Source organism: Dipodomys spectabilis, unplaced genomic scaffold, assembly GCF_019054845.1.
Source record: "Dipodomys spectabilis isolate Male_0828 unplaced genomic scaffold, ASM1905484v1 ptg000003l, whole genome shotgun sequence".
NCBI classification, from domain to species: Eukaryota; Metazoa; Chordata; class Mammalia; order Rodentia; family Heteromyidae; genus Dipodomys; species Dipodomys spectabilis.
Genome location: NW_024870680.1, coordinates 15232931 through 15260924, shown reverse-complemented (window position 1 = coordinate 15260924; position 27994 = coordinate 15232931). Strand labels below are relative to the sequence as shown.

The 27994-nt window shown below is 53.3% G+C and overlaps 1 protein-coding gene across 5 annotated transcripts; it reads left to right on the top strand.

The window, feature by feature from the left end:
• Positions 1-2: 2 nt before the first annotated feature.
• On the top strand, positions 3-27284 carry Relt (RELT TNF receptor). Of its 5 annotated transcripts, none has more exons than XM_042690384.1 (11): positions 3-340; positions 20185-20255; positions 21657-21731; positions 21853-22019; positions 22213-22292; positions 22906-23163; positions 24360-24440; positions 24695-24776; positions 24940-25197; positions 25508-25706; positions 25829-27284. In XM_042690384.1, exons 2-11 carry the CDS (start codon positions 20208-20210, stop codon positions 25874-25876), a joined length of 1296 nt encoding a protein of 431 aa, XP_042546318.1. In that variant the 5' UTR covers positions 3-340; positions 20185-20207; the 3' UTR covers positions 25877-27284. The 5 variants fall into 5 exon arrangements, with proteins under 5 accessions (XP_042546318.1, XP_042546319.1, XP_042546321.1 ...); XM_042690385.1 differs by lacking the exon at positions 3-340 and adding an exon at positions 8424-8502; XM_042690387.1 differs by lacking the exon at positions 3-340 and adding an exon at positions 10366-10505.
• Positions 27285-27994: the final 710 nt, after the last annotated feature.

The following is a 27994-nucleotide window of genomic DNA, read 5'->3' as shown; positions in this document are numbered from 1 at the left end:
TGATCTTCCTGGGGAGGATGGGATTATCTTATGCACAGCTGTATTGCAGAGTATAAGGCAATGTCCATGTGGGATTTATGATGAGACAAAGCATTGGGAACATGGAATTTAAAGCTGGACAGACCTAGTTTGGAACCTTGGCTTCACTACCAGTCACCTGTGGGTCTGATAAGTAGTGCTACTGTGAACCTCCATTTCCTCGTGTGTGAACTGGAGCTGATGATTCCTTCCTGCACAAGATGATTGCTTGATGTGCACTGGCCTTTGAGTTGCAAAGAGGAGATTCACTGTGCCCCTGAAATAAAGGGGTGCTCACTCGTGGAAACATGAACTGACAGAGGTATGTGAATTATCTGTCAGAGGTATGTGAATTGTCTGTCAGAGGTACAGCAGCTGAGATCTCTGGCTTCCCTGCTGTGTCTTTTCTTCCACTGCTGCCTGCTTGTGCTGCAGCCCTCACTGCCAGCTTCTGCTTCCTCAGGACTTCCAGCTTCAGTAAAGGATCAGACAGTTTTAGAACCAGGTCCCAAGGCAGGATCCACACTATTTCTCCAACTTCAGCATCTCAGCGGGAACAAGTCTGGCACACTGTTACTGTTAATAAGGCCTCTTCCCAGGCACTGGTTAGCCCTGCCCTTGGTCAGGTGCTCAGGCTGAGCCAGTTAGCAACAGGCAAGAAGATCATGCATGGGTAGGCAAGCCTCACACCCAGGGGGGGCTCCTGGAAGAATTAGTTCCTCTTATAGGGGTGAGGAACATCCAGCCCTCCTCAGGCCAGATAAGGCCTTCAGAATAATTTGGCACATGAATAGATGGACACATATGCTTCTCAACTGTTGTGGCCATCTGCCTTAACTGATAATTTTGTATGGCTTGCAAGTGATGTTATGAATATTCAGTGGTCCTTGGTAGAAGAAAAGGTTCTTTATTTCTGGATAGCATGGTTCAGCCTGTCCTGCCATTCCCACCTGAGGTCCGGGCCTGTCTCAGGCCAATTAAGGCAGCACTCAGATACCAGTATTTCTATAGGAAACTATTGAAGTATATAACATTAATACAAGAAAGAACACACACCAAGCCAGGTGCTGATGGCTCGTGTCTGTAATCCTAGTTACTCTGGAGGCTGAGATCTAAGGATTGTGGTTCCAAGCCAGCCCAGGCAGAAAAGTCAGTGAGATTGTTATCTCCACATAAGCACCAAAACACACACACACACACAAGGCCCACTTCACTCATTTTTCAGAAAGCTTTTATTTAAGAAAATGATCTAGGGGCTGGGAAGGTGGCTCAGTGGTAGAGTGCTTGCCTCACCTGCATGAGGCCTTGGGTTTGATTCCTCAGCACCATATAAACAGAAAAGGCTAGAAGTGGCACTGTGGCTCAAATGGTAGCATGCTAGCCTTGAGCTGAAGAGCTGAGGGACAGCGCCCAGGCCTAGAGTTCAAGCCCCATGACCGACCAAAACAAAAATGGGAGTGGAGCTGTTGCTCAGAATGATAGAGCAAGAATAGCTCAGGGACAGCACCCAGTCCCTGATTAAAGCCCCATAACTGAAAAAAAAATACACAAATGAGTGTATGGTTTGGTGGATATGCATAAAAGCCACAACAGGACATTGCATCACCTCTAAAGCACCTCTTAGCCTTCCTAGAGGTAGCTAGATCATCTCCTCAGGGAAGATGAAGCACAGAGAGGGACAAGGGCTTACTTGAGGTCACATAGTAAGGTGGCATTTTTGTTGGGGAAGGGTTTCCTGTTGTTGAAAAGGGTGTCGCAGAGAACTAATGCTTGAGCAGTGTGGCCATGGCTGCCCACAAGTAGGAGAAATTGGGCCAGAATATGAAGAGGGAACAGTTGAACCAAGGCAAGGAAGTGTGCGGGGGCCTGGTGTGAGGGACACTGGCACAGATCAAATGAACAGAGGAAGAAGAGAAGGCAGAGGAAGCTAGAATGAGCTTTGCAAGCCTTGGCTGCAATGTCCACTCCAGTAGGTGCCTAATAAGTAGTTATTGAATTTAGCCTGAAGAGTCCAGTTGAGATCTACAAAACAATAAACCCAGCTTCAAGATGGCTGCAAGCTGGGAACTAGAATCTTTTCCTTCCAAAGGTCTTGGGATGTTGCTACTTTTTGTTTTGTTTTGTTTTGTTTTTGGCCGTGGGGCTTGAACTCTGGGCCTGGGTGCTGTCTCTCAGCTCTTCAGCTCAAGGCTACCGCTCTATCACTTGAGCCACACCGCCACTTCCAGTTTTCTGGTGGTTTATTGGAGAAAAGAGTCTCACGGTCTTTCCTGCCCGGACTAGCTTTGAACCACAATCCTCAGATCTCAGCCTCCTATTAATTAGGATTATAGGCATGCGAGGTTAGTATTGTTACGTACTGTGTGTGTGTGTATGTGTGTTAGAGAGAGAGAAAGAGAGAGTGTGTATGTGTACTGGGGCTTGAACTCAGCTTTTTTTCTGCAGGCTAACACTACCTCTTGAGCCACAGCTCCACTTCCTACTTTTTGGAAATAAGAGTGTCATAGAATTTCCTGCTCAGGCTGACTTTTGGGCCATAATCCTCAGGTCTCAACCTGCTGAATAGCGAGGATTGCAGGTGTGAGCCACTGGCGTCTGGGTCATACTGTCCTTTTTAGAGGAGGAAACAGGCTCCCAGAGGTGAGCGTCCTCAAGGGCGTCCATCTTCCAAGATTAGGACTTGGATTCATACTGCTCTGCTCTAATTGCCAGGCTGGGGGAAGAGAGGAAAGGTGGCCACAAGGGGTAGCTGAAGGACAGGAGAAAGCTGTGGGGCCAGAGCCACATCTAGTCATTCATGATGCCTCTCTCTGGCTCATGTTCCTTAAGAGCAGTCCTGGAAAGAACTTCCTGACCCCAGAGGAGTGGAGAGGGTCACAGCCAAAGTCCATCCAGAGAGTAGGGTTTACCTACACCATCTATCTTTCAGAGAAGGTAGAACACAGAGAGCAACAGGGACTTACCTAAGGTTACACAGTAAGGCCTAAAGGGTTTCCTATGATCAGGAAAGTTAGAAAATACCCCCCCCCCAAAAAAAAAAAAGCCAGGGAGAGGCAGAAGACTGGATTAGCTGGCCCCTGTCCCACATTTCAAACCATTGTCAAGACACTGATCTGTGGATCCTGAGGGTACCATGGGTGAACAGTAAGTCTGGCTGAGGCACTGCCTTAGTTTAAGGAGGGAATGGGGACCTAGGCACCTGAAAATAAGCTCCAGCTCTGATTCTCCCTTGCTGTGTGACCAGAGGCAAGTGCCTGGCCTTCTCTGGACCCAGCTGACCTCTGGGAGCCCTTCACATCTTTTGCATGTCTGCCAAACACCAAGTTTCTCTGTGTCCTCTCAGACCTTAAGCCACGGCCACTTTCAGGAAGCTGCACAGGGGAAGTGCTATTTTGGGCCCAATTATGGCCAGTGAGGAGTCCTGACTGGCAGAGGCAAGTGAACAGGCATCCCAGGCTGGTCCGGCATAGACTGCTGGGCTGCTGACCTGGGAGGAGGACAGTGGGCCCTTTATCAGAGATAAATGGGGGACAGAACTCTGGGTTCTGAATGGTGACAAGAAAGAAGAGGGAGCAAGTTGGGGTGTCACAGCCCAAAGCTGACATGGGTTTTCTGTTCCTCCTAAATATTTTCTGTATTTCCCCCGGGGTGTGTTAGCCTGCACTGAGAGATAAAGTCACTTTCCTAGGGCCACACAACCTGGCAAAGGCAGATCTAGGACTTGACTCTTATCTGTGTGCCACCAAACTATGTATTTCTCTTTCTCCCCCCAATTTCTCTTCTCTAGGCTCCTTGATCCCAAATGCTTGATCCCAAGCTGCCTAAGTATAACCCACATATTCCATGGCTTTTCTCTGCTCTCTAAACTCTAGTCTGAGCCAGGCACTGGTGGCTCATGCCTGTCATCCTAGCTACTCAGGAGGTTGAGATCTGAGGATAGTGGTTCAAAGTCAGCCTGGACAGGAAAGTTTGTAAGACTCTCATTCCAATTAACCACCAGAAAACAGGAAGTGGAACTATGGCTCAAAGTAGTAGAGTGCTAGCCTTGAGCACAAAAGCACAGGGACAGTGTCCAGGCCCTGAGTTCAAGCCCCACAAATGACACACACACAAAAAAAACCCTGAAGTCCGACCTGGGCAGTCCCACCAGCCCCACTGAGAGCCCCCTCTTAGACCAAGAGCCTCTCATACTTGCATTCCTGAACACCAGAGCAGTGGACCAGAAAGGTCCAAGCCAGGGAAAACAAAGGAGTGTTGGATTTCCCGTGAGGGAGCCAGTGAGGCCCAGGATAGAATTTGAGAATCCAGCACTAGGGGATTCCACATCTAGATCTAAGTGCAGGCTGAGCCTTGTCCTCAGACCCAGGAAGTGTATGCCTAGCTCCTGACCCTTGCTGAGTCCCTCCTAGCTCTAAGGCTTGGCTCCATGGAGCTCAGGCACTCATAGATGATAAGATGTGCTTCGCTCTAGAACTTTTCCTGTTGCCAATCAACCTAGGATAGTACATTGAAATTTAAGTCTGAGCCTCTGGACTCCCCCTGCCCCCCTCCTTTTTTTTCTTTTTTGGTGGTACTGGAGTTTGGACTCGGGGCTTTGCACTTGTTAAGCAAGCACTCTTACCACCTGAGCCGCTCCTCCAGCCCCCCGCCTGAGCTCTTTATGTTTGTCCTTCTTAGGCTTGGGTTCTGCATGCACATGATTTGACCAGTGTTGGATGGAAATTTTTACCAGACTTACGATGGTTGCATCTACCCTGCACATGTGCACTTTTTTCCTTTGTCATTAATCACTAAACAATTCAATATAGCATCTATTTATATAGCAGTTACATTGCATTAGGCATTAGATGTAGTCTACAGATGATATACAGCACTGGAGAAGATTGCATAGGATTGCATACATGTAAATACTATGCCCTTTTATATTTCACTCCAACATTTGCGAATTTTGGTGTCTGCAGGCTCCTGGAACTAGGAAACCAAGGTGAATTACACTTCCATGTGGGAATTCAGCCAGCAGGGGGTGCCATGCCCCCAAAGGCAAATCCCTGTTGGCTGTGATTCTGTGACCCAGGACCCCTGTGCCCCAAGCAAGGCCTTGCTGGGATGTGGAGCCATACCCTGGCCTCCAGGTCATTGTCACAGTCTAGCTCATCATGGCCTTATTCTGTGTCATGTATGATGAAGTGCACTGGTGCACGTCTTGTTTGGGCTTTGCTTCCCAAGCTGCACTATGGGAGACTCAGCAAGATCTTCACCAGGATCTCCAAGCTCCAATACTCTAATGCTGAGATTCTATGGGGTCACCTCAGATACCTTAGAGAGCTTGTGTTTCAATCTGCTCCTCAGCCAGTCTCCTCTGAACGCCATAAAACATCAAATCCTGTGGCCTCCATCCCTCCTTTCCTGTCTCCTCACTGTGGACAACCAGCTGCTCCAGTCTCAGGAAGAGTTCCATCTTGAAAAGGCTTTGGAATTGGCCAGCTGGAGAGGGAACTGGCTCATCTGATCAGCAATAAATAATAATAGGCTCCTTCATAACCTCGGGGGTACAGGATGGAAATATGCAGGTTATGGCTCTGGGGACTTGCTCTATGGAACGAGAGTGGGCAGGTGGCCTCCTCTTATAGAGGACTAGAATGACCTCAGGCAGCAAGTTTAGTGCCCTAGTTTTCAGATGGGGAAACTGTGTGTTAAAGGGGGGAATTTGATTAAAGCTTTGCAAAGTGTTGATAGTAAAGATGAACCTGGGAACTCTCTAGAATGCCTGACTAATTGCTCATGCTCCCTGACTCAAAATCATTTGAGTTATTAAGTGATATCTGAAATGCCACCACTGGAACCCAGAACTTGGATTTGGGGTTGAGGGCATCCTAAGCACATCTGGCCTTTTGGCTGCCTCCCTCCCCACATCATTCCTCCCATGCCTCAGTTCTTTCATAGGCCGGGATGTGGTGTTCTGTTGTAATTCCTGCCCCCAGCTCTGGTGGAGTAGAGAGTGGGGTATACCACTGACACTTGAGGGGCTGAGTCCATGGTCCTGCCATATCAGGGAGCTCCTTCTACCCTTCCCCACAACCTAGGCACAGCCAAGAGCAATAGAAACTCTTCTCTGCAAACCTCCCCCCCCCACACACACATCTCCACACACACACACACACACACACACACACACACACACTCAGGTATCCAGTTCTCCTCCTGGAATTTCCTGGACCCTGGGGACCTGACCTTTCTTCTCCCTTATGGACAGATTCAATGACTCAATTTGTTTAGAATTCCACTCCAGCCCATCTATTCCCAACAGAAGTATTTACCTTCCTCCACCTCCTTCATGGGCTGTGATTATCCTGACCCTGGCCAAGCCTGTTCCCAGCACTAAGCCCTCCCTGCTGTCTGGGTTTCTTTCCAGTTCTGTTGTCTTGGCCACCTGAGAGCCCCTGAAGGGTACTGAGTGGGAGACGCTCTGGCTACTGAGCTGCTACCTCCGGTCCTGACACATCATGGCCACACAGGGGTACAATTTACATAATGAATAGTACCTGGAGCTTGTGTAACCATACCATAGTTACTGTCCTGCTGGATACTCTATATTTTGTTGTTTAAATTAATTTGTGTGTGTGTGTGTGTGTGTGTGTGTGTGTGTGTGTGTGTGTGTGTGTGTGTGTGTGTGTGTGCGTTAGTACTTGAGCTTGAACTCAGGGCTTAAGAGCTATCCCTTAGTTTTCTTACTCAAGGTTGGTGCTTTACCATGTAAGCCACAGCTCTAGTTTTGGCTTTTTGGTGTTTAATCAGAGATAAGAGTCTCAAACCTGTAATCCTAGATACTCAAGAGGCTGAGATCTGAGGTCACAGTTCAAAGCCAGCCAGGGCAGGAAAGTCTGTGAGACTCATCTCCAATTAAACCCCAGAAAACCAGAAGAGGTGCTGTGCCTCAAAGTGGTAGGGTGCTAGCCTTGAGCAAAAGAGCTCAGGGACAGCACCCAGTTCAAGACCCACGACCAACCCCCACCCCCCAAAAAAAATCTCATTAGACTTTTCTTCTCAGGCTGGCTTGGAAGTACCATCCTCAAGTCTCAGCCTCCTGAGTAGATGGGATTACAGGTGTGAACTACCAGCACCCAACTTAATTAAAATTTTGAAGACAAGGTCTTGAGTCATGATCTACCTGCTTCAGTTTCCTGAGTGCTAGGATTATAGGGATGCATCACCATGTCCAAATTTTGCTGGGCACTCTGTTTCTGGCATCGGTAATTGGCAGGGACAGCTTGTAGTGGGGAAAGAAAAGAGCGTGTCACCTGTCCTATTGGAGAGCCAGACTAAAACCTCTGGCAGAAGGAGGGGGAATTTGGAGCAGGCTAGAAGACTGTGGAAGAGCCCACCATATGGGTCTCTTATAATAGACTCCCTTAATCTGCTTTTTCTTACCAAGCAGGTGGGGGATTCTAGGGATGGGCACTAGGTTTACTCCAACAAGACAAAGTGAGCTTGTTTGTTTTTGCCTGAGGCTTGAACTCAGGGCCTGGGCACTGTCCCTGAGCTTCATTTTGCTCAAGGCTAGCACTCGATCACTTGAGCCACAGTGCTACTTTTGGCCTTTTCTATTTATGTGGGACTGAGGAATCGAACCCACGGTTTCATGCATGCTAAACAAGCACTCTACTACTAAGCCACATTCCTAGCCTTTCTTTTTTTCTTTTTGGTGCCAGTCCTGGAGCTTGGACTCAGGGCTTGGACATTGTCCCTCAGCTTTTCTGCACAACGCTAGCTCTCTACCACTTGAACCACACCACTTCTGACTTTTTGCTAGCTAATTGGAGATAAGAATCTCACATAACCCACTGGCTTCAAACCGGGATCCTCAGATCTCAGCATCCTGAGTAGTTAGGATTACAGCTGTGAGTCACCAGCCCCCAGCTTTATTATCTTTAGACCAAAGGGGTTATGAGCATAATGCATCTTGATCAATGTCACCGTGAGGTCGTTCTTGTTGGCCATAAATATCTAGGAGGAAGAACAGGTCCAGAAGGGTCAGCCACGGCCCCATTTCCAAGGCAGTGGTTACCGGACCAAAGCAGTATCCAAGTCTCCATCATCTCTTTTGGGGGGGCTGAGGGTCGGGGGTGAGTGTTGGAGCCCCGAAGCTGACCTGCGAGATCCATCCTGGGCCCTACCGCCCATTCCTGCGCAGGTCCTGCAGTTCCTGAGGGTCTCGGAAGATGGCGACGTAGAGCAGCGCCTCCGGGCGGGAGAGTCGCGGGACCCTCGGCGCCTCCGGGGCTGGGGGCTCGCAGCCTCGAGCCCCGGCTCTGACGTCGGGGGTGGGGCTGGCGGCGGTGACGCGGGGGGCGGGGCTGCGCATCTTCCCTACTCGGCCGGCGATTCATTCAAAAGGCGCGCAGGCAGCGCGGCCGGCCGTGCGCTCGGCGAGCCGGGCCGTGTCGCTGGGGCGGACGCGGCGCCCAGCCGGAGCTTGCCGGCCAGGTAAGGAGGGCGCGCGGGGGGCCCGCAGCCCGGCTCCCCGCGTCTCTGAGGAAGTTCGCTGGCGTGGCGGCTGCGACAACCCGGCTCCCGCAGTCCCCGTCCCCCGCCCTCCGGTCCTGTCCCGGCGCCTCCCGGCCCCACCGGCCTCAGCGCCCCCAGCGCGGGCTGCGCGTCCCCCCGCCGCGACTCGGGGCCCGGCCGGGTCCTGCGTAGCGCCCGTCACCAGGAGCGCGAGGGAAGCCGCGGAACCTGGTGTGAGGGGCCGGCAGCCCGCACAGTGTCAGCCCGTGACTGTGGTGGGTGACACGGCGCGCGGCCCAGGCGGACGTGGAGCCGGGACCCGCTGGGTGGGGACGCCGAGCCTGGCGGGTGACACAGAGGGGACTCTGTGTGTCGGACACAGTGTGTGCGTGTGACTGTATGTGAGAGAGACCCAGGTCACTGGGGTCACTGGATATGTGTGGCCTTCAGTGTGACCAGCGCAGGGCCAGGACCAGGCAGTAATGTGAGTGTAAGAACCACAAGTAACCCAGTGAGCCCTAAATCACGTGGGTCTTGGCGTGCGTGTGGGGGTCGAAGAGAATCAGTGTGTGTGTGTGTGTGTGTGTGTGTGTGTGTGTGTGTGTCCTCGGGACAGTGAGAAAGAGGAGGACTGTCAGGTACTTTCTAGCTAATGTGGCGGAGAGGGTAAGGAAGTTAGAGGCCCAGAGTTGTCCCCCAAGAGAGCACCCTCTCAGGAGTTCAGCGCGGTGAGGGGGATGAACCCTAAGGGACATGGCCTGGCAGCTGAAGAGCGACCATAGCTGAGTGGCATCTGGTTTAGTAGCGCTATAGTATCTCACACACTCACACGCCAAACTCCCCACACCTGGCAGAGCTGTGCCTCTGGGTAACGTTTATTCTCAGTGGGTCAGGCTTAGTCTTGCTCTCAGATTCTACCCCTGCTGGGCCTTGGTCTCTCCAGTCTACACACAGAGGTGTCAAGCTGTGAATGGACTGTGAATCATCACTTTGGGATCCTCTATTGTTTTTGGGTCATCTGCCTCTGTTCTCCCCTTCGGGCAGAAAGATTGCATTGGAGGCTGGGGGCAGGCTACTGCTGGGACTGCAGGGATCCAGGGGTTGTTCCCAGGTGCTGGTCAGTTATTAGAAGCCTAGCCCCATCTGCAGCTAGCTAAGAAAACATCAGATTCCCACCCAAAGGCTGCCTGGTCCTCCATTCCAGAATGGGTTCATAGACCACATAGATCCTGAAATCCTAATCCATAGATTTTTTTTTTTTTGGGGGGGGTCTAGTCGTGGGGCCTGGGTGCTGTCCCTCAGCTCTTCAGCTCAAGACTAGCACTCTACCACTTGAGTCACAGAGCCACTTCCGGCTTTTTTCTTTTTGCTTATGTGGTGCTGAGGAATTGAACCCAGGGCCTCAGGCATGCAAGGAAAGCGCTCTACCACTGAGCCACCTTCCCAGCCCTAATCCATAGATTTCTTAAGTCACTTCAGTTTCCTGGTTGGAGGTCAAGGAACGCACACAGTTGTTTCCCAGGAATGGCCTTTGGTCTGGGAGGCTAAATTCTCGCTGGATTGCTGGGCAAGACCCCCTCCACGGCCTCCTCCTCCAACGGTAGGGTCAGTGGGGTTCCTCAAAGTGGGTGGAAATTGGGCTCCCTAGACCAGGATGTATCCGTGGGGTGGGGGGCTAGGGGGGAATACTGTATCTGCTTTACGCAGGATGTGGAAGTTCTGTCTGCTTCTGTCATCCTCTGAAAATGTTGATTGTACTGGTGGCAGGGGCAGTGCCCATGCTCTGTTCTAAGCACTATGATGTGCTGTCTTGTTAAATCCTGCCCACCCCTAGTGGATCTTTCTCTGTTTCAGAGAAAGAAATTAAGGCTCAGAGAAGCAAAGTGGCTTGCCTAATGCCTTGTAAAATTAGGATAGTGCCAGGACTGGAATGCAAGTCTTCTGACCCTGTGGAGATATTTAGAGAGGACCATACCTTCCTAGTAACTACTTGTGGCTTTCTTGGGCTTCCAGGCCTGATCTTGCCAGGGTGTCCCATTGTGAATTCGCAGTGTGATGTCTGTGCACACTCCATCAGATGTCACCAAAAGGATCTGTCTCTTGCCTTCTAAGAGCTGGCACTTGGCTTTGGAAGTGAGTATCCATTTGGCTTTGGAGTATCTAGAGTGAGTATCCATTTGTCTTTGGAGTATCTGGAGTTATCAGCACAGTGTGGCAGTTACAATTGACTTATGCCATATCTGAGTGGTCTCAACCCCCTTTGCTGTTGTTCTAGAAGTACTTTCCCAACTCTACTCATTTGCTATGAAGGGGAGCAGATGGAGTGAGTGACCTTGAGCTGGTGCCTCCTCCCTGGTCCTCTGTTTCTCCATTCTCCCCAGATACCCTCTTCCCAGATACCTCCCCAGATCTGCCCACTGTTGCTGCCTGGCCTAGAGCTTGCCTTAGGGATCAAGGCGTCCCTCAGTCTTCCCTGGAATGACTGGAGCTGTGTTTCTTGGGGCTGATGAAAATAGCTGTGTCGTGGTCTCCAGGGGCTGAGCCCAAGTTATTTCCATCCCTAGCGAAGAGGCTGAAATAGCTCAGGGCCTGGGAGGGAGAGAAAGAGAAGGAGGGCTAACCAAGGGTTAACCTCTCCTGTCCCTGCTTTGGTGGAAGGCCCCCAGCTCCACCCCTCTGCCCTGCCCCAGATAGACCTTTCTGGGAACTTGGGCCTCTAGAGATGACAGTGGGCCAGGCTGGGTTTTTACTGTGGCCCCAGTTGGGACTGGCATAATAGTTGTGCTGGAGAGTTGTCTGTGTTCAGCCATGGAAGGGAGATGCTGAGGGGCAGACATGGTGCCCTATACATAAGGTCATAAGTCAGATCCAGCAGGCCCAGCTCAATTTTACAGAGCGAGAGACTGAGGTTCTGAGAATCGCAGGGACTCCTGCTGTTCCCTCTAGACAGGGTACTTATCTTTTAAACTACCACTCATTCCCTGTCCTGCTGGACACCAGCCAGCATAGGAAGCAGAAAAGACACACCCCCAGAAAACTAAGCCATTCTCTTGGACCTGCTCTGACCCTGCTCTTGTGCCCAGACTCCTATAATTCTGACCTGAGGACTTTTTCTCCAAGATCTTGTAACTTTCGTCTTCACTCACATCTCTCCCTACCAGATGCCTCTAGTGCTGCCTTTGTTACACCCTTTTTTTAGAACACTCTGGGCCATCTAGTCTGTCTCACCCAAGAAGCTCTCTGAGCCTTGTCAATTCATCTTCAAAAGCACAGTCCACCTGCTGTGCATCCTTCTAGCTGCTAGGGTACAGGCACAGGTGTGGCTACTTATGCTGGTGGTCTGATCAGCAGCCTGCCCCTCCCACTCATGCTGGTGAGGTCTCTATTGAGGAAGGGCAACCACCTGGGATCCCAGTGCCTGTTTGTCAGGAGCCACAGGGAGGTTTGCACCCAGGTCTCTGAAGCTCATCATGGCTTGAGTCTGAGTTTACGCTAGGGTGGAGGCAAAGGCTGAAGTCCATTCCTGTGGGTCAGGGGTAGGTTTGGTGCTTGCCCTCCTCAGACTCTCATTCTGGGCCAGCAGGGAGACTGTCCTTGCTGAGGCTTGCTATGTGCCAGGCCTTGGCTCAGCATCTCCCACAGCAGCACTTGACAGAGACCCCTCCTTTCTAACTTGTTATGGGGGAGCTAAGACTCAGAGCACAGGGAATAATCCCAGTCTGCTACACACAGTTCTTACCCACACAGCTCTGGCCTAGCCCCAGGTGGGAGGGGAGGGCTGTGTGGTAATGCTGGCATCAGTTTCCAGAGAAGGATGAGGCTATCCTAGCTAAAACAGGAGCAGAAATTATTGATGGGATATTCAGTGCCTGGTCTGGCCTGGCCTGGTCTGGCCTGGCCTGGCCTGGCCTGGTCTGGTCTGGCCTGGCCTGGTCTGGCCTGGCCTGGCCTGGCCTGGCCTGGCCTGGCCTGGCCTGGCCTGGCCTAGCCTGTTATGGAGCCAGGTGGATAAGAGGTTGGGACCAAGGAGGAGCCTTCTGCCAAGTGGATAAAGTGGACCAGGAAGGGAAAGATTTTACCTAAGATCACCCAGCAGGTCCTGATCATTCTCACCTTCCCCCCCCCCCACCCCCACCTCAGCCTCTAGGATCTACTATCTGGACAGTTCTAGTACTGAACCCCAGGCTAGGTTTGGTGCTGCCGGTGGGGCTGAAGGAGCAGAGGACTGGAGCCAGTACTGTGTCCCTGCTGAGTCCTCAGCCCTGACATTAGTTAGGCCCTGAGGCTATGGAATCTCAGCCTCATGCTTCTGAGTGTCATCAGCGCCTCCAGTCACAGGCAAGAAATGGAAGGTCTAGAGAGGGAAAGGTACTTGCAGGACTCTGGTGTCACAAAGATAAGTCTGTCAGACTTGAAGTCCAGAGTTCTTTCCTGAGCCACCCTGGGAAAGATGAGCGCTCTATAAATAACTGCCCATGTGGCTATGAGAGTGTGCCCTGGCTAGTTGGTATACATGGAGGGGGATGGAGAGGAGTGTCTGCAGCCAGTGAGAGGCAGGGTCTGAAGGTGGTGGAGAGAAAGACAGGGCTTACAGAAGGTGCTAAGCTTGGCTTCCTTTGCTTATGGCAAGAAGGAAATGAGAGAATAGAAGGTCCTCCTGCAGTGTGCCCACTCCTGTACTTACTGCTTCCCTGCTCAAGGGGCCTCCCTGCTGCTAGCAGAGGACTTAAGACACTGCAAGCCAGTGGCTGAGGAGTCCTGCAAGGGAGTCTTCCTGCAAAAAGGTTGTATGGGCTCCAGCTTGATTGTTAGAAGAGATGCTGTTCACTTATGCCCTCTGGATTTTCTGTCACACTGTAAGGTTGGCTGAAGAGGCACAGATGCCTATTACGGAGAGGAAACTGAGGCTTGGACTATTGTACTGTCCCTGCTCGGCACTTTTTTTTTTTTTCTTTTTTTTTCGGGGCGGGGGGGGTTCCGATTGTGAGGCCTGAACTCTGGGCTTGGGCGCTGTCCCTCAGCTCTTCAGCTCAAGGCTAGCACTCTACCACTTGAGCCACAGTGCCACTTCTGGCTTTTTTTCTTTTTTGCTTATGTGGTGTTGAGGAATCGAACCCAGGGCCTCAGGCATGCAAGGCAAGCGCTCTACCACTGAGCCACCTTCCCAGCCCCACCTGCTCGGCACTTCTCCACCTTCTTAACTGTGGCCTAGCCTGGCATAGAGACAGGTTGGCACAAAGCTGGGCTAGGAATGGACACCAATGTCCTCCCAGGAAGGCCAAGGAGTTTCTACCCATGCTGCTGGGTGAGCTTGGCTTGGATATTTAGCTTAGGTTCCTGTTCTAGCCTTCGGGAGACTGTAGTGAGAACTGGTACTGCCTGGCTATCACTGCTTGCAGGAGCTCCAGTATCCTCTTGCAGAGAGGAGGACTTGAGGCTTATAAAGAGTAAACGACCTACCAAAGTTTGAGCCGAGATGAATCATTCAGAGCCCAGCCTCATACCTCCCATATCTGCCATCAAAAACTTGTTCAGCCTAGATCTGAGCACAGCTCTATCTGTTGGGTCTTGGGGTGGGAGGAGGAGGGGAAGGAGAGAGTGGGTGCTGGGGCTGTGATCTCTACTCAGTCTCTCTCAAAAGTTTGCCCCAGTCAACTAGGTAGGAATGGTGGGGACAGAGCCTGAACTGAGCAGGCTCTGGGTTACCCAGGCTTGTTAGTGATTTAGTGTCATGTGTACAGCTGCGGTGGGCTGCCGCAGCGGGGTGTCATCTAGCCCATCCCAGGCCCCTTGCTGTTCTGCCTTGGGATGAGAGAATGTGGCCCAAGGCTGGTCCATGGTGTTGATTGTATCAGATTGATGGTGATGCTTTAGCAGGCTGGGGTGGGCAGGTGTGCCATAACTGGGGAATACAAGCCAGGACTTCCTAATGTCCACTCCCATCCCAAAGTAAGTAAACCTGTCTCCTTTGAGACCATGCCATTACAAGTTACTACTCAACTTCACCAAGCCTCAGGTTCCTCAAGTGTGGAGCATGGACCCTTGTCTTTGAGAGGTTCTATTAGTAATCAATCTGGAGAGAGAATGAGGTATGCAATAACTGCTTAGTGAGAGGGTTATTGGGGAACCCCAGATCTGGCTCAGAGATGATTGTCTGATCAGAGACATCCCCTCCCATAGCCTAGACTCAGTACAGGAGGGAGAGAGATTGCATTCATACAATACCCAGACTGGGAGGAGCTTCAAGAGCCAGGTCTGGCTGCCTCAGCCCTTTTCTGGGCCTCAAGGAGCCAATTATCCCCTCACCCTCTCCGGCCCACTTCACCCACTTGAGCCACTGCAGTGTAGACCCAGTGGCAGCAAGGAAATCTGAAGAGCAGCACCATGCCTAGCTCCTGGGCAGATGGCTGCAGCTGTTTCCTGGAAGCATGATGGTGCAGACTAGGGGACCACTAATTGAGAGGTACCCAACCAACTTGGTGACCCGGGAGACCGTGGCTACCCAAGGCTATGGGGAAGGTTGTGAGGAGTGACCTCAACTGAGTGACCCTGAGCCAGTATCTGGACCTCTCTGGATCCCCAATCCCAGCAGTAATCTTAAGCAGCTGGGCTCGGGACCTCTTCCTCTTTCTGGGATTTCCCAGGCTTTCCCAGTCTTCCTGTTTCCTATAGTTCTCAGCACTCTTTCCTGCCAGAGCTGGCACCGATTGGCATAATAGACAAAGGAGCATGGGTACAGGCAAATCCCGGAGGTCCCTGGGACTGCTAGGAGGGGACCTTGTCTAGGTCTTTGTAGTAGTCCTTCAGTTGTACCACCTTGTATGTGTTCTATTTCCCTAGCCTCTGCCATCAGGTTGGTAAGCAATCTGGGAACGTCACCTGCCAGGCCAGGTTCTAAGCTTCTGGTGGGAGAGGCAGAGATGATGCAGTCCTAGGCTCCATCCCTAGCTGTGTGACCGTGCTGATCTCAGTTTTCCCAGGTATGGAACAGAGACCCTCACCTCTCCCATGAGAAGTGGAGGTAATCCAGAGTGAGCCAGGCCTAGAGTGGTGAGTCCCTTTCCCTGTTATGGGAGAAGGGAAAACAGGCCCATGTTTAGCTGCCTCACTGCTGCCCAGTGTGGGCACTGCCCTACTTCAGCCCCAGTTGCCAGGGAACCACTGGGTCCCTTGCTAACCTGGATCTCTCTATTGATGGGCAGTCTTTGTGTTCCTGCCTGGTGTGGCCACCACTGAGGGAGGCCTGTGTCCAGCTGTGTTTCCAGGCAACCCTCCTCTTGAGGCTGGAAGGAGGTCCACAGGGCCTGGAACCACTGGTGGCTGGGAAGCAGTATCTGCTGTCTCACCTTACCTTGCCCCAGGTAGGCCTTGTACCTGCCTGCCTCCGTGTCCCTCTGTCCCCTCATTTGGCAGGCAGCCCAGCTGCCTGCTGAGAAGCAAATCATTTAGTGCCTCTCCCTCTTCTGCTTAACTCTTCAGAGATCTGAGAGACCCTGGGGAAAGTGCAGACTTCCGGGGTTGCAGCTGAGGTTGGGAAGTGTGGTGCCTCTGTCCACCCAAACTGTCTGTCCCAAATTCTTCTCCTATCCCTTCTTTCCCCAGAGGAGCTGAGGGGGTACCTGCTGTATGCCTGACTCTATGCTAGGCATTGGCATAAATATAAAAAAGAATCTCACCTGTGCTTCTCACTTGCTGATGTGTACATGCCCCTTCCTTCTTCACAATTTCCATGTGGGGAAACTGAGGCATGGTGAATACCGTTTGAGGGCTTACTCTGTTAGTCCTGTTGCAATAATTAAATGTGAGTTTTCACATTTCACTCCCATGACAGCCCTCTGCAGGGGAGTCCACAGCCAGAAAGCCAGTGAAGAGCAGAAGTTGGCTTTTGCCCCAGATCTGTTCCCTCATTTGCCCAGGGCTTCAGGTCCAGCTTTAGACCCACTGCCTAACCTGGACTCAGGGTTCTTTTGTCTTCAGCTTGCTCTCTGTCCCCCTTCCCTGGCAAAGCAGGGCCATCTCCTGAGGACACATTTTCAGCCTCCCATCCCTTGGGTAGCAGAGTTTTTACCCAGCAGTGCATGCCCTGTGGTTGGGGGAGACTTCCAGGAGGAAGTGACTTTGAACAGAGCTCTGGAGGAAGCGGAGGTGTTGACCAAGCGATGGGAGGGGTTTCTGAGCTGAGGAAATAGCAGGTAGTGTGTGTGTTTCTGAGAGAAGCTTGAAGTGGCTGGTGTGTGCGTATGTTTAGGGGATTGGCAGAGGGCAGGGCCTCAGGATGCCATTCGGAGGGTGGTGGGAACTGGCCCAGAGCCAGCCCAGAGCGAGGCTGTGGGATGGGGCTGACCTTAAGGAGTCTTGGGGAATTAGTTGGAGGGGAGGGCCTGGCTGGAGAGGAGCAGGGGCTGGAGTGACCCTGGGGGTTCCGTTCTAGGAAAAGGGAAGCTGCCTGAGCTGGAGGCCCGTTCAGAGCTTCCTCTTTCAGTGAGGCCTTCAGGGTGGCTCTGCCCTGAGCCTCTGACACCTCCAGTTTCTACTGTAGCTGGAGGGCCTGGTGTGGTGCTGCTTGTTGGCTTTGGTCTGGGGAATTTCTGGCTCTGAGCTTGGGTGCTATTTTGTAGTGCTGGGTCTGAGGAGGCCCTCCTTGCCCTCATGAGCCCATTTGGTAGAGGCTGCTGCTCCAGCCCAGACTGGGGGTCGGGCTTTGTGGTGAATAAAGCAGACATCCTGGTCTTGCCTGTTGTCTGGTTGGGGGCAGGCAGTAAACAAGTAAGCAGACAAATACTTAATTACAAACCTGCAGCCTCTAGAGAGAAGGGCTGCTGAGGAGGAAATCCCATGACCTACTTGAGGTTCATGACAACCTTACCTCATTTGAAGCTCATGACAGCCTTTTGCCCTGGGGGATACATACCCCCATCTTGCAGATGAAGAAGCTGAGCCCGGGAAAGCCAAGGGGCTTAGGTCCCACAGGGAGTTGGTGGATAGGTTTAAAATTGGAGGAAAGGTGGCCTGTGAGCTAGCTAACTTCCTTCTCTGTTAGAATCTGGTACCCTCGTCCCTAATCCAGTGTGACTGGAGGTGGCTTTCCTCCTTCAGGCCATTAGAGGTCCTTGGGCCTCATTCTCCCAACTCTGATAGCTGTCCTCCAGGTAGCCCTTGGGAGGTGCTGGGCTTTGGGACATTATGCAGATTATCTGAACAAGGTGGCATGATGGTGGGTTATTCCCAAGCCCTCCTCTCAGCTGAGGAGCTTCTCCCTTTGAACTTCAGTTTTCAGATCAGAGTTTCAGGGCTCTGGCTTGAGGGGAAGAGGTCTGAGCAGCCTTTGTTACACAAATGTGTGCATGGGACTTTCTGCCTGACCAGGCAGATCTGGCAGGGGGCTTGGTCTGGCAGAGTGTAGGGGCTGGGGCAGCCAGACTGGAGTAAGTGCTGGTTTGGGGTAATTAGAAGGTGCATAATTAGAAGGCAGGAGGGCGCTAGGCGGCGGATGTCTGTGAATGTACCAGAGTGGACACGCTCTGGCTTTGAGTCTGGGCCCCCGACCCTCACTTTCTTCCTGGAAGTCTCCAGATTACAGCACTTCACACTTGTCTGCAGATGAACAGCTGCACAGCTCCTCCTGAGGGCTCAGGTCACACAGCAGGTTTCACCAGGGTTGGGTGGCCCTGGGGCCCTCCCTTCTGCAGCTGTTTTTCTCTACCCTTTACCCGCAGCCTGGTGCTCTGGGCTGGCCTATGGACATGGAGGAGGATTGGGACTCAGCCTGCGGTTTGTGTTTGAGCTTGTGAGTTAGAGCCCTTTTGAAGGACTGGGAGATGGATTTGAGCCTGGTGCAGGGCCTGAGCCAGATCTGTGTGACAGAATCTGGAAGTCTTGTGACCTAATCTGAGGACGGACAGGTCAGGGGATGAGTCAGGGATGCCATCTGTTGAGTGTTGACTGCCAGATGTGTCCTTTACCTACTCTATGGCCCGGACTTCCCTGTCCCTGGTTTTCCCCTCAGCTGGCCTGGGGCCCAGAGCCACAGGCTGCCAGTGACCTGGAGAGTCCCAAGGATGATGTGACCACTACCCCTCCCCCTCCCCTGGGTGTAACTCAAATCCCTGGCCCTGATGAGGCTCTGTGCCTGGCCAGGCCCAGGTCAGGCAGGTGGATCAGTTTCCTTGGCTCCTTTTCCAGGTGGGAAGCAGGATTGCCCACCTGAGAGGGGCTCTGGCAGAATCTGGAACTTTCTGCAGGCAATGTGTCTCCAGCCAGGCTTGGAGCCCTTCACCCAGGCCAGTGGCTGGGCTCTGTGAAGCCTGGGAGCAACCTAGGGTTTTTTTTTTTTGGGTCCGGTCGTGGGGCCTGAACTCTGGGCCTGGGCGCTGTCCCTCAGCTCTTCAGCTCAAGGCTAGCACTCTACCACTTGAGCCACAGCGCCAATTCCGGCTTTTTTTTTCTTTTTGCTTATGTGGTGCTGAGGAATCGAACCCAGGGCCTCAGGCATGCAAGGCAAGCGCTCTACCACTGAGCCAACTTCCCAGCCCCCAACCTAGGGTTTTGGAGGCTGTGTGTATTCTGTGCTGGAGCCTGGTGCACAGCTTAGTCAGCCTTCTGACCCTGAAGCCAGGCCCCTGAGAAATGCATCGAGGAACTTCCTCATTCTGGGATGGTCTCTTCTGTTGTCTGATATGAATCCTTCTGTGCCTGCTGCCCCCCAGCCTTGTCTACTGGCTGAGGTAGCCTGGGCCTGAGGGTCCAGGACTGGAGTGGTAAGCTGGGGACTTATCACAAATGTTTTCTAGATTTTTACACTTTGTACAGACCCTTATTTCTTCTCACCACAAACTAACAGCAGAACCACTCTCTCTTAGTCCGTCTGCCATTGGGGTTCCTGCAACTGAGCTCCCTGAGGACAGGGCATCCTCTGTTGTGTTCATGACTATTTCTCTAGCGACAAGGCCATGCCAGCACAGGAGGTGCTGGAGATGAGGGGAGGCTTCCGTGACCACCCCAGCCTTACAAGCCTGTTCGGGCACTGGGCAGGCAGAAATGCACAGAGGAGAGGCAGGCCTCTGATGGAATGGGCAGGGGAGAGAAGGCTTCTAGAAAAGCACCCTGACAGGTGAGGGTCAGGGCTTTCCTTAGGATTAAAGTAACAAGAGTGAAGGCGGAGGAGCGTGAGTGTGGCAGGTTTGCTGACCTGGCAGAGTTCTGGCTGCCAGGAGCTGCTGTGAGAGTAGAGGCCAGGGCTTGGTGGGAGGGGGATGGGCATGGCATTACCATCCTCTCGGCCCTTGGCCCAGGCTTCCCCCATGCTTCCTTCCTCCTTCCTTGCTTCCCTGTGATGCTCTGCCACTGGGTACCTGGCTGTTTATGGAAGGGGAAGGAAGCCCTTCCTCCTGGAAAGCCTCCCAGCCTACAGAGGTCAGTGTCAGCCCTTCAAGCCTAGCCAGGCTGGGGAGGCTGGTCCCAGACAAGCAGCCCCACCCTCTGCTCAGGCTTGCACCTGGGGGTGTGAGCAAGCTGGCCACCCGCCAGTGTCTGCCTGCCCAGCAGCACCATGCCAACTCCTTGTCAAGTCCTGTCATCCTGAGAGTTGCCTAGGGGTAGGATTGAGGGGATAGCAGCTGCCTGTCTGGCCAGACTCGTGAGCCTCCCTTCCATCTGCTTTAGGCTGGTGATCACTCCCAGGCCTGATGATGAAGTTGAACCTGCCATGCCAGCCCCTATCCTGCCTCTTCGTGGTGAGTTGGAGATGGGACTGGGCTGGGGAGAAGTCAGAGGAGCTGATCCTGAGCCCTGCACCTCAGCCCTCCAGGAACAGGATGCAGATGCTGCTCGGGTCCCTCAGGCTGTGGGAGGCTGCAATCTTCAGCTCTTCTTGGGAAATGTTTGAGCCAGTCAGACCATAGGAAATACCTCCTGGCCCACACTGGCATGAGATGGTGACCCAGTGGGTGTAGCCTCAGCCTTCCCTCTGCATGCCATCCAAGACAGAACACAGCTTTCCCAAGCCATGCCCACCCAGGCTAGGCTATGGACTTGCTGGCATTTTCAGCATGGTTGAGGACCTACTGGCCAGCAGGCAGCTGGAGGCACAGAGGCAGGTGGGGAGAGTGGGCTGGAGACTTGGAGGAAATTAGAGTCCCAGGACGCAGAGACCTCATATGCTGGAGTTCAGGTCTCTACTGGTCTAGGGACCTAGATTCCAGATGTAGAATCTGAGAATCAAGCCACCTACACCTACCAACTTGGAGGAAGTGTCTTGGACTCTGGTCTAAGTTATCTTCTTGCTGTAACACTGGAAGCTCAGGGAAGTCAAGACTTGGCCTTAGCCAAGAGGCCTCTAAGCCATAGCAGGGACTGGCAGCCAAGTCTAGGGAAAGACCATAATCCTGAGGTATTCTACCTCCAGGGCAACTGACTGTGTTCTGTGCCTGGCACCCCACCAAGCTGCTTAGACCAAATTGGAGGATTGAGTCTCCCCACAGCAAGAGGAGTTCAGGGCAGACAGTATAGGCCTGAGACTGGGAAGCAAGAAAGTCACTATGGAAGGGCTAGAGACAGGTGTTGGTGTTGAAAAGCCCTTACACTTGAAACGTGGTATGCTCTGTTAGGGTGCAGGGGTGTGAAAGGGTGCTTGCTGCAGGGAGAGGCCACAGAGGAGGAGGTGGTCTCAAACTCGGCCTGGGGCTCAGAATAGTAAGCACCAGCTGCAGACTTGGCTCCAGGGATAATAAACAGAGGCTGGTTAATGACATGCCCAGCTGTGAGGGAGGGTGGGGGAGGTGGCAGGAAGGGGACAGTACTGAGAGAGGAATTCGGAAGCATTTCCTCATTTTTTTTTTTTTCTGATTAGCTAGAAGGGGTATAACTCTGACACCTAAGTGCTTGAGGCTGTGATTCCCTTTCCATCAGTAGATACGGTTCTCTCCTTACCCAGGCACTGACAGTACAAGCCTGAGACAGGACGGTTTTTCTTGGCAGTGTTAGGGATTGAGGTTAGAAGAGTGCTCCTTAAGCCTGGGTGATGTGGTCAGTGACTCCCATTCGTAGGGCCTCAGGAAGTCAGCGGTAGGTGGATGACCCTATGGGACCCTAGTACCTCCTGCCTTTCACCATGCTCCCAAACTGTGTTCTTCCAGCTGCTTCTCTGTCCTCTGGCCACTCTGACATCAACAACCCCGTGGCTGTGTCCACCTGGAGAAGAGCCTAACCTAGTAAGTGTTGAGACCATCTCTCTGTCTCCAGAGGGAAGAGGGTGGAGGCCCAGGCTGGCCTGGCCTCCCGGGGACCTTAGGCTTGGCTGCTGGTCTTGTTCTCACCCTCTCTCTCCCACAGGACCCAGGTCAGGCCACATTATGCAGGTCCTGCCCCCCAGGCACCTTCTCAGCCTCATGGGGTTCCCGCCCATGCCAGCCCCATGATCGCTGCAGCCTCCGGAGGAGGCTGGAAGCTCAGGCCGGCACAGCAACTCAAGATACACTATGTGGAAGCTGTCAGCCTGGGTGAGCATAGGGTTGGAGTGGAGCTCATGCCTGAGAGACCAGAACTCCAGATCTAGGATTCTAGCCTCAGTCTTCCCATCTGTGTAATGGATGGGGCAGAACCATTGAGGGAACTGGTAGGAAGAAAGGCAGCTTCTCTGGAGGACAGTTGTTTGAAGAAACACAAAGATCTCAATAACATCTCTTCCTGCAGGTGGTTTGGGCCTTGGGGGGTCCCCAGTGTTCCATGTCAGCCATGTTCCTGGGCACCTCTGAGTACTCATGGTTGTGATGGTGAGTAGGGAATGGGTCAAGGATTGTTGGGGTTGGGGGGTCCAGTGACTTAGAGCCTAGGAACTCTTGCTGTGCCCATGTGAGGATACAGCAGCCTGAGGGGGCGTGGAAACATGCCAGCATTGCCCATTTGCTTCCAAATGGTAGAGACCATTCATTCAGCAGGTGGCCACAGGGGTTCATACCCTACCCAATCCCTTGTTCCTGCCCCAAGATCCCTGCTGAGGGACACATGCTCACATGTACACACCTCCTCTCACCACTGAGCCCAGCATCCTGAGGCAGAGTTCACAGACCGTGCGGTGGGAGGGTGGGATCCTGAGTCCATGTGCCCGGGCATGTGCTGCGTGTGCCCATCTGCTCACTCTTCACACCCCAGCACCAGGGACAAATGGAGTCTAATGGCCTGGCCATGCTGAGGCCTGAGGAGCCCGCCTTTTGAGGTGACTGATTGAGTAGATGGCCAAAAGAGGAAACTAGAACGGGGCAGGAGCCGGCTTTGGTCTTCCCACGTGCATGGCAGCTGCCCTGGGCACATCAGTTCCCCGTGCTAACTCCGGCCCTGGGCTGGCTGTCTGTATGTTTGTTTCTCTATCTTCTCCATGGTGCTCAGAATGGGGGCGACGGGCCCGACGTGGCGTTGAGGTGGCAGCAGGGTCCAGCAGTGACGGGGAGACGCGGCAGCCTGGGAATAGCACACGGGCAGGTGGTCCCGAGGAGACAGCTGCTCAGTACGCAGTGATTGCTATCGTGCCCGTCTTCTGCCTCATGGGACTGCTGGGCATCCTGGTGTGCAACCTGCTGAAGCGCAAGGGCTACCACTGCACAGCCCACAAGGAGGTCGGGCCTGGCCCTGGAGGAAGTGGCAGTGGTGAGGTCCAGCATGGGGTGGAAGGCCAGGGCCCTCCTGGTGTGGGGTGGGTGGCAGGGGAAGCTTCAGGGGTGCTGCTTCTGGGGTGGAGGTTGAGGCTTGGAGATGGGTAGAGGTGAGAGGTGTTGGAGGGATTCTCACTCTGCGTGTGATACTGTCCAGCCGAGGGGCTCTGGACTCCTTAGAGACTTAGGTTCAAGGGTTAGATGACCTTTGAAATATTCAAAGTGACTTCTGACCTTTGGCCTGGAACCAAAAGAATGCCTGTGTCAGGCTCCCAGGCAGCTGTCCTAGACAGACACAAATAGGCACTCAGGTTTCAGCTCCAGACTATGGTTCAAGTTACAGTTCCTGGAACCAGAGGGAGAGACACATTCTCCTATCCCACCCCAGGGTCCTGGGCCCTTTTCATCTTCCCTACCTGCCCAAAATCTTATGAAGGAGAGGAGCTGTATGCTGTCCTGGTCCCACAAGGATCTCTTGGCCAAGTCTAGAATGACATGACATCTCCATACCAGGGTCCCAGGCTGCCTGAGGATGGCCAGAGCTCCTTTTCCCCACCTGAAGCTATGAGGGGCAAGCAGGGTCAGAAGCTACAAACAGGCAGGTGGTGACTCAGGGCTGTTTTTCCTGGACTGCACTTGTCTTCCTAATGTAGTCCTTCCGGAAATTGTTGGATGCTGCCTAGGTGCAAGTCGGCTAGGCCCAGAGCCCATCACAATGGCCCATTCTCAGACCTGTGAGGTTTGGGCCCCAGGTTTGCTGAGATTTGCTGATCAAACACCTGTGTTTAGCAGTCACATGGACAGGATAGTATAGAGGGAGAAAATGGGGAGAGTTTATAGGAGAGGTTGGGTGTTCTGGGCAGGGAGAAGCTCCCTTGGCCTGATGTCTCCTGAGGCTGACACAGTCTGCAGAGGTGAGGATTCACATGGCCCTGAAACCACTGAGCACTTGTGGCTACTGAGTACACAGAAAGCTATGTCAAATGCTGAACGTGCTGGTGGATTTCTTGGAGTCACAGCTGTGACTATGGGCTGTAGGCGAGCCCATAGGAACCAGGCACCCGGTGTCTTGTCACCTAACGTGCAAAGCTCTGCTGCAATTCCGAGGAAGGCCTGGGGTGCCCTCTGCTGGCAGAGCTCAGGAGCTCAGCATCATCTCTCCTAGGTTAATGGTTCTCTTCTCTTCCCCAGGTATCAACCCCGCCTATCAGAATGAGGAAGCCAATGAAGACACCATTGGGGTCCTGGTACGCTTGATCACAGAGAAAAAAGGTGAGGAGGAGGTCTGATCTATGCAGTGCCTGGATGCAGAGGCTCTCCTCCCCGTGCCTGTCAGTTGGTGTGTGGCATGGTCCTGCACTGCTCTGCTGCCCTCGGGGAGGTCCTGCTTGATGAGAGGGTGAAGGAAAAATTGCACAGTCCAGGATGGGGATGAGAATGGTGGTAGTCACAAGGGTGTCTGATGGGGTGGGGACGGGTGGTCCCCTTCATCGTTGGAGCTGGGTTCTGACTACAGCTGCCCACAGAGAACGCGGCGGCCCTGGAGGAGCTGCTGAAAGAATACCACAGCAAACAGCTGGTGCAGACAAGCCACATGCCTGTGCCCAGGTGAGGGGAGCAGGACCCTCAGATCACCAGCCTGCCACCTAGGGGCTTCCCATTTGGGTCTGTTCTGGCTCATGTCACCTCTACCCCTCTTCTACCTGCTGTGGTGTCCTGGGCCTGGGCCTGACCCGTGGTCGTGACCGTTTCTACCAATGTCCTCCTGCAGGCTGCCGCCAGCCTCCCCCAGCATACCGCACATCTGCCCGCATCGCCACCACCTCCACACTGTGCAGGGTCTGGCCTCGCTCTCTGGCCCCTGCTGTTCCCGTTGTAGCCAGAAGAAGTGGCCTGAGGTGCTGCTGTCCCCCGAAGCTGCAGCTGCTACCACTCCTGCTCCCAGCCTCCTGCCTAACCCAGCCAGAGCTCCCAAGGCTGGGGCTAAAGCAGGACGCCAGGGCGAGATCACGATCTTGTCAGTGGGCAGGTAAGGGGAAAACACAGAAAGGTTAGGGAGACACATAATAGCCGCCAGTGGGTGGGTAGGCAGGGGGCTGGGTCACCGGAGGACTGAGGTCACACAGGCCTGACAGTCGGCCTTGCTGAGCAGCATGGGTGGCCAGAGAAATTGGCAGTTCCTGGCCAAACTGTTTCTCACATAGTTGTTGGGGCATCATTGTGGGAAGGGCTCAGGCACCATGTCAATCCTAGAACTTGCCATATGACCTGGAAGGTGCTGCCCTCTGCCCCCGGGGTCCTCCTCTAATGGGGGATGGCCCTGCCTCTTCTCCCCATAGGTTCCGTGTGGCTCGGATTCCTGAGCAGCGGGCCAGTTCAGTAATATCTGAGGTGAAGACCATCACAGAAGCTGGACCTTCAGGGGGTGATCTCCCTGACTCCCCACAACCTGGCCTCTTTCCTGAGCAGCGGACACTTCTGGGATATGGCGGAAGCCATACAACGTGGTTGAAGCCCCCTGTGGAGAACAAGGCTGAGGTGAGGGCCTGGTCTAGCAGGTTTCCGTTAGTACCTGGCCAGCCCCGAGTGAAGGCTAAAGTAGGGGTGGTGGTGCAGGAGCCCTCTGACTTAGCTCTGACCTCCTTTGCCCCTGTCCTCAGGAGAATCGCTATGTGGTCCGGCTAAGTGAGAGCAACCTGGTCATCTGAGGGCTGTCTGGTCTGAGCCACTTGGCCTGGCCCTGGGAGGTTCTGAAGGCTTCCTTTACAAGGCAAAAACTGCTGCGGGACTTGAGGACCAAGGTGGAAGAGCCCAGCAGACAAAACGGCGAAAGCCATGGACTGGAGGTGGGACTGTTCATCCGGCGACGAGGTGGGCAGCCAGAGGGCACCACACCGAGTGCAAGAGCAGATGGAGATCCCCGCCCTGTCCCTGCCACCCCAGATCCTTCCCTGCAGGATACCCCAGGCTTGTGCCTGCCCTGGCCATGTTATAGGAGCCGTAGGGGTCTGGGCTTGGTGGAGCTATGGCACCTGTCCCTGGTGTCCAGACTTTGGGGACCTGCTTGTCCAGGGCCCCAGAGCAGATGTGCCTCCCCTTCCTCTTCTGGCGGGGCCTGCAAAGGTAAGGGACAGAAAAGAGCCTGGAGCCGGAGGCTTGACTCCGAGATTTGAGCCCAGTACATGTTCTCGGCTTTCACTGGGTTCCAGCCTTTCTGACTGAAATGGAGAGGGAACAGCAGCTCATGCCTGGGTCCTCTCCAGTGCCCTGTAGGTTCTGGGCTGGGTCCTGCCAGGAAGAGCTTGACTCTGCTACCCCTCCCATTAGTAGCTTTATCTGGCCCATTTTGTGCTGCTTGCAGGGCCTTTGCCTTCAAGGCCCCCCGTGGGGCTGTTCATCCAGGCTCCACCCACAGAAGGGGCTTAAATGCATGTGCCTGCCCCCACTCTGCTATCTTTAATGGAACTGAAAACTCCTCAGCAGGGCTGTGGTGCGGAGGCCTAGCCAGCCCGGTCACCCTCAAGGTCTCTGGAGGCTTTGGGGAAAGAAACACTGGTGGGGCCTCAGTGGTTTGTGTTGTCCCTGTGGCATTGTGTCTGTCCCCAGCCCTGGGCAGCCCAGGCCACTGCCTGTCCTGCTCCAGCTGTCTCCACTCTGGCTTAGCACCTGGTTATTTATGTGAGGCCGTGCAGGCACGGGCCCACTGCCCATCCTGTTTATCTTATTTATTAAAACCTGCTGTCATCCTCTCCCTGCATCTCCATCCCATCCACTTGTTGAGTAATAAAAGGTGGAAATGGTGTCATGAGGAGGTTCCTTTTCCCCCTCCCGTGCCTTCCCCAGCTCAGCTGCTGAAGCCTCACTCTGTGTCTACCTATCCTGTTGCTGATAGAGCCTTTCTTTCACCATGCCTGGGCAACAGGTGGAGGCGTCCTTCATGTCATCCACTTGTCACTGAGCTCCCCAGAGGGCAGGCTGCCCAGTGTGAGCCACGTTCATGTTTTAAAGTTGTCTAATATTCACATTCTCAAAAGAGAAACAAGTGAACTTAGTTTGAATAATATTAATATTTTTAACTCCGATATTTTCATTGCAATATAAAATCAATATAAAAATTATGAATGAGCCTTTTGTTTTTGCTTTAGAATCTGGTGTATATTTTACACATCTTGGTGTGAACTAGTATTTCAAGAGCTCAAGAGCCATGTGGCCGGTGGCTATTGTATTGGAGCAGCAGTCTTGTGGAGCCTGGGAGACAAATGGGGGTAAGGAAGACACAGTGGGGGACTGGAGAGTGCAGGAAAAGGGAACACACAGGCAAAGGCCAGAACCTAAAGAGGGGAGCTGAAGCCAGTGCCAGTGGCTCATGCTTTTAATCCTAACTAGTTGGGAGGCTGAGATCAGGAGGATCATAGTTTGAGGCCAGCTGGGGAATACATGAGACCCCCTTCTCAACTTATAAAAAGCTAGGCCCAGGGTGGCACATGCCTGTTGTCCCAGCTATGATGGGAAGCTTAAAATAGGCATATCAGGGTCCTAGAGTGCCCATTCAGGAAGCAGGGAATCAAGACCCTAATGGAGATGTGGCTCAGTGGTAGAGCTCCTGCCTATTAAGTCTGAGGTCTTGAGTTCAAACCGTGGTAGTCCATTGACGGGGAGGAGAGAAGCTGAGTCCCTGTGAGTCAAGGCCAAGGAGGCTCCAGTTAGGTAGGAAAGAGACTAGTTGTCCTATCCCATCCACTTGGCCACAGTGTGTACAGCAGGAATAGCTGGAGATGGGCCCCTTGAGAAGCTGTTTTGGCAACAGGTATCAGGAAGGCACAGAG

Coding starts and splice junctions, on each gene's coding strand:
- Relt (XM_042690384.1), top strand. CDS start 20,208: ATGATGAAGTTGAACCTGCCATGCCAGCCCCTATCCTGCCTCTTCGTG. Junction 21,732..21,852: donor CTGGAGAAGAGCCTAACCTA/GTAAGTGTTGAG, acceptor TCTCTCCCACAG/GACCCAGGTCAGGCCACATT. Junction 22,293..22,905: donor GAGTACTCATGGTTGTGATG/GTGAGTAGGGAA, acceptor CATGGTGCTCAG/AATGGGGGCGACGGGCCCGA.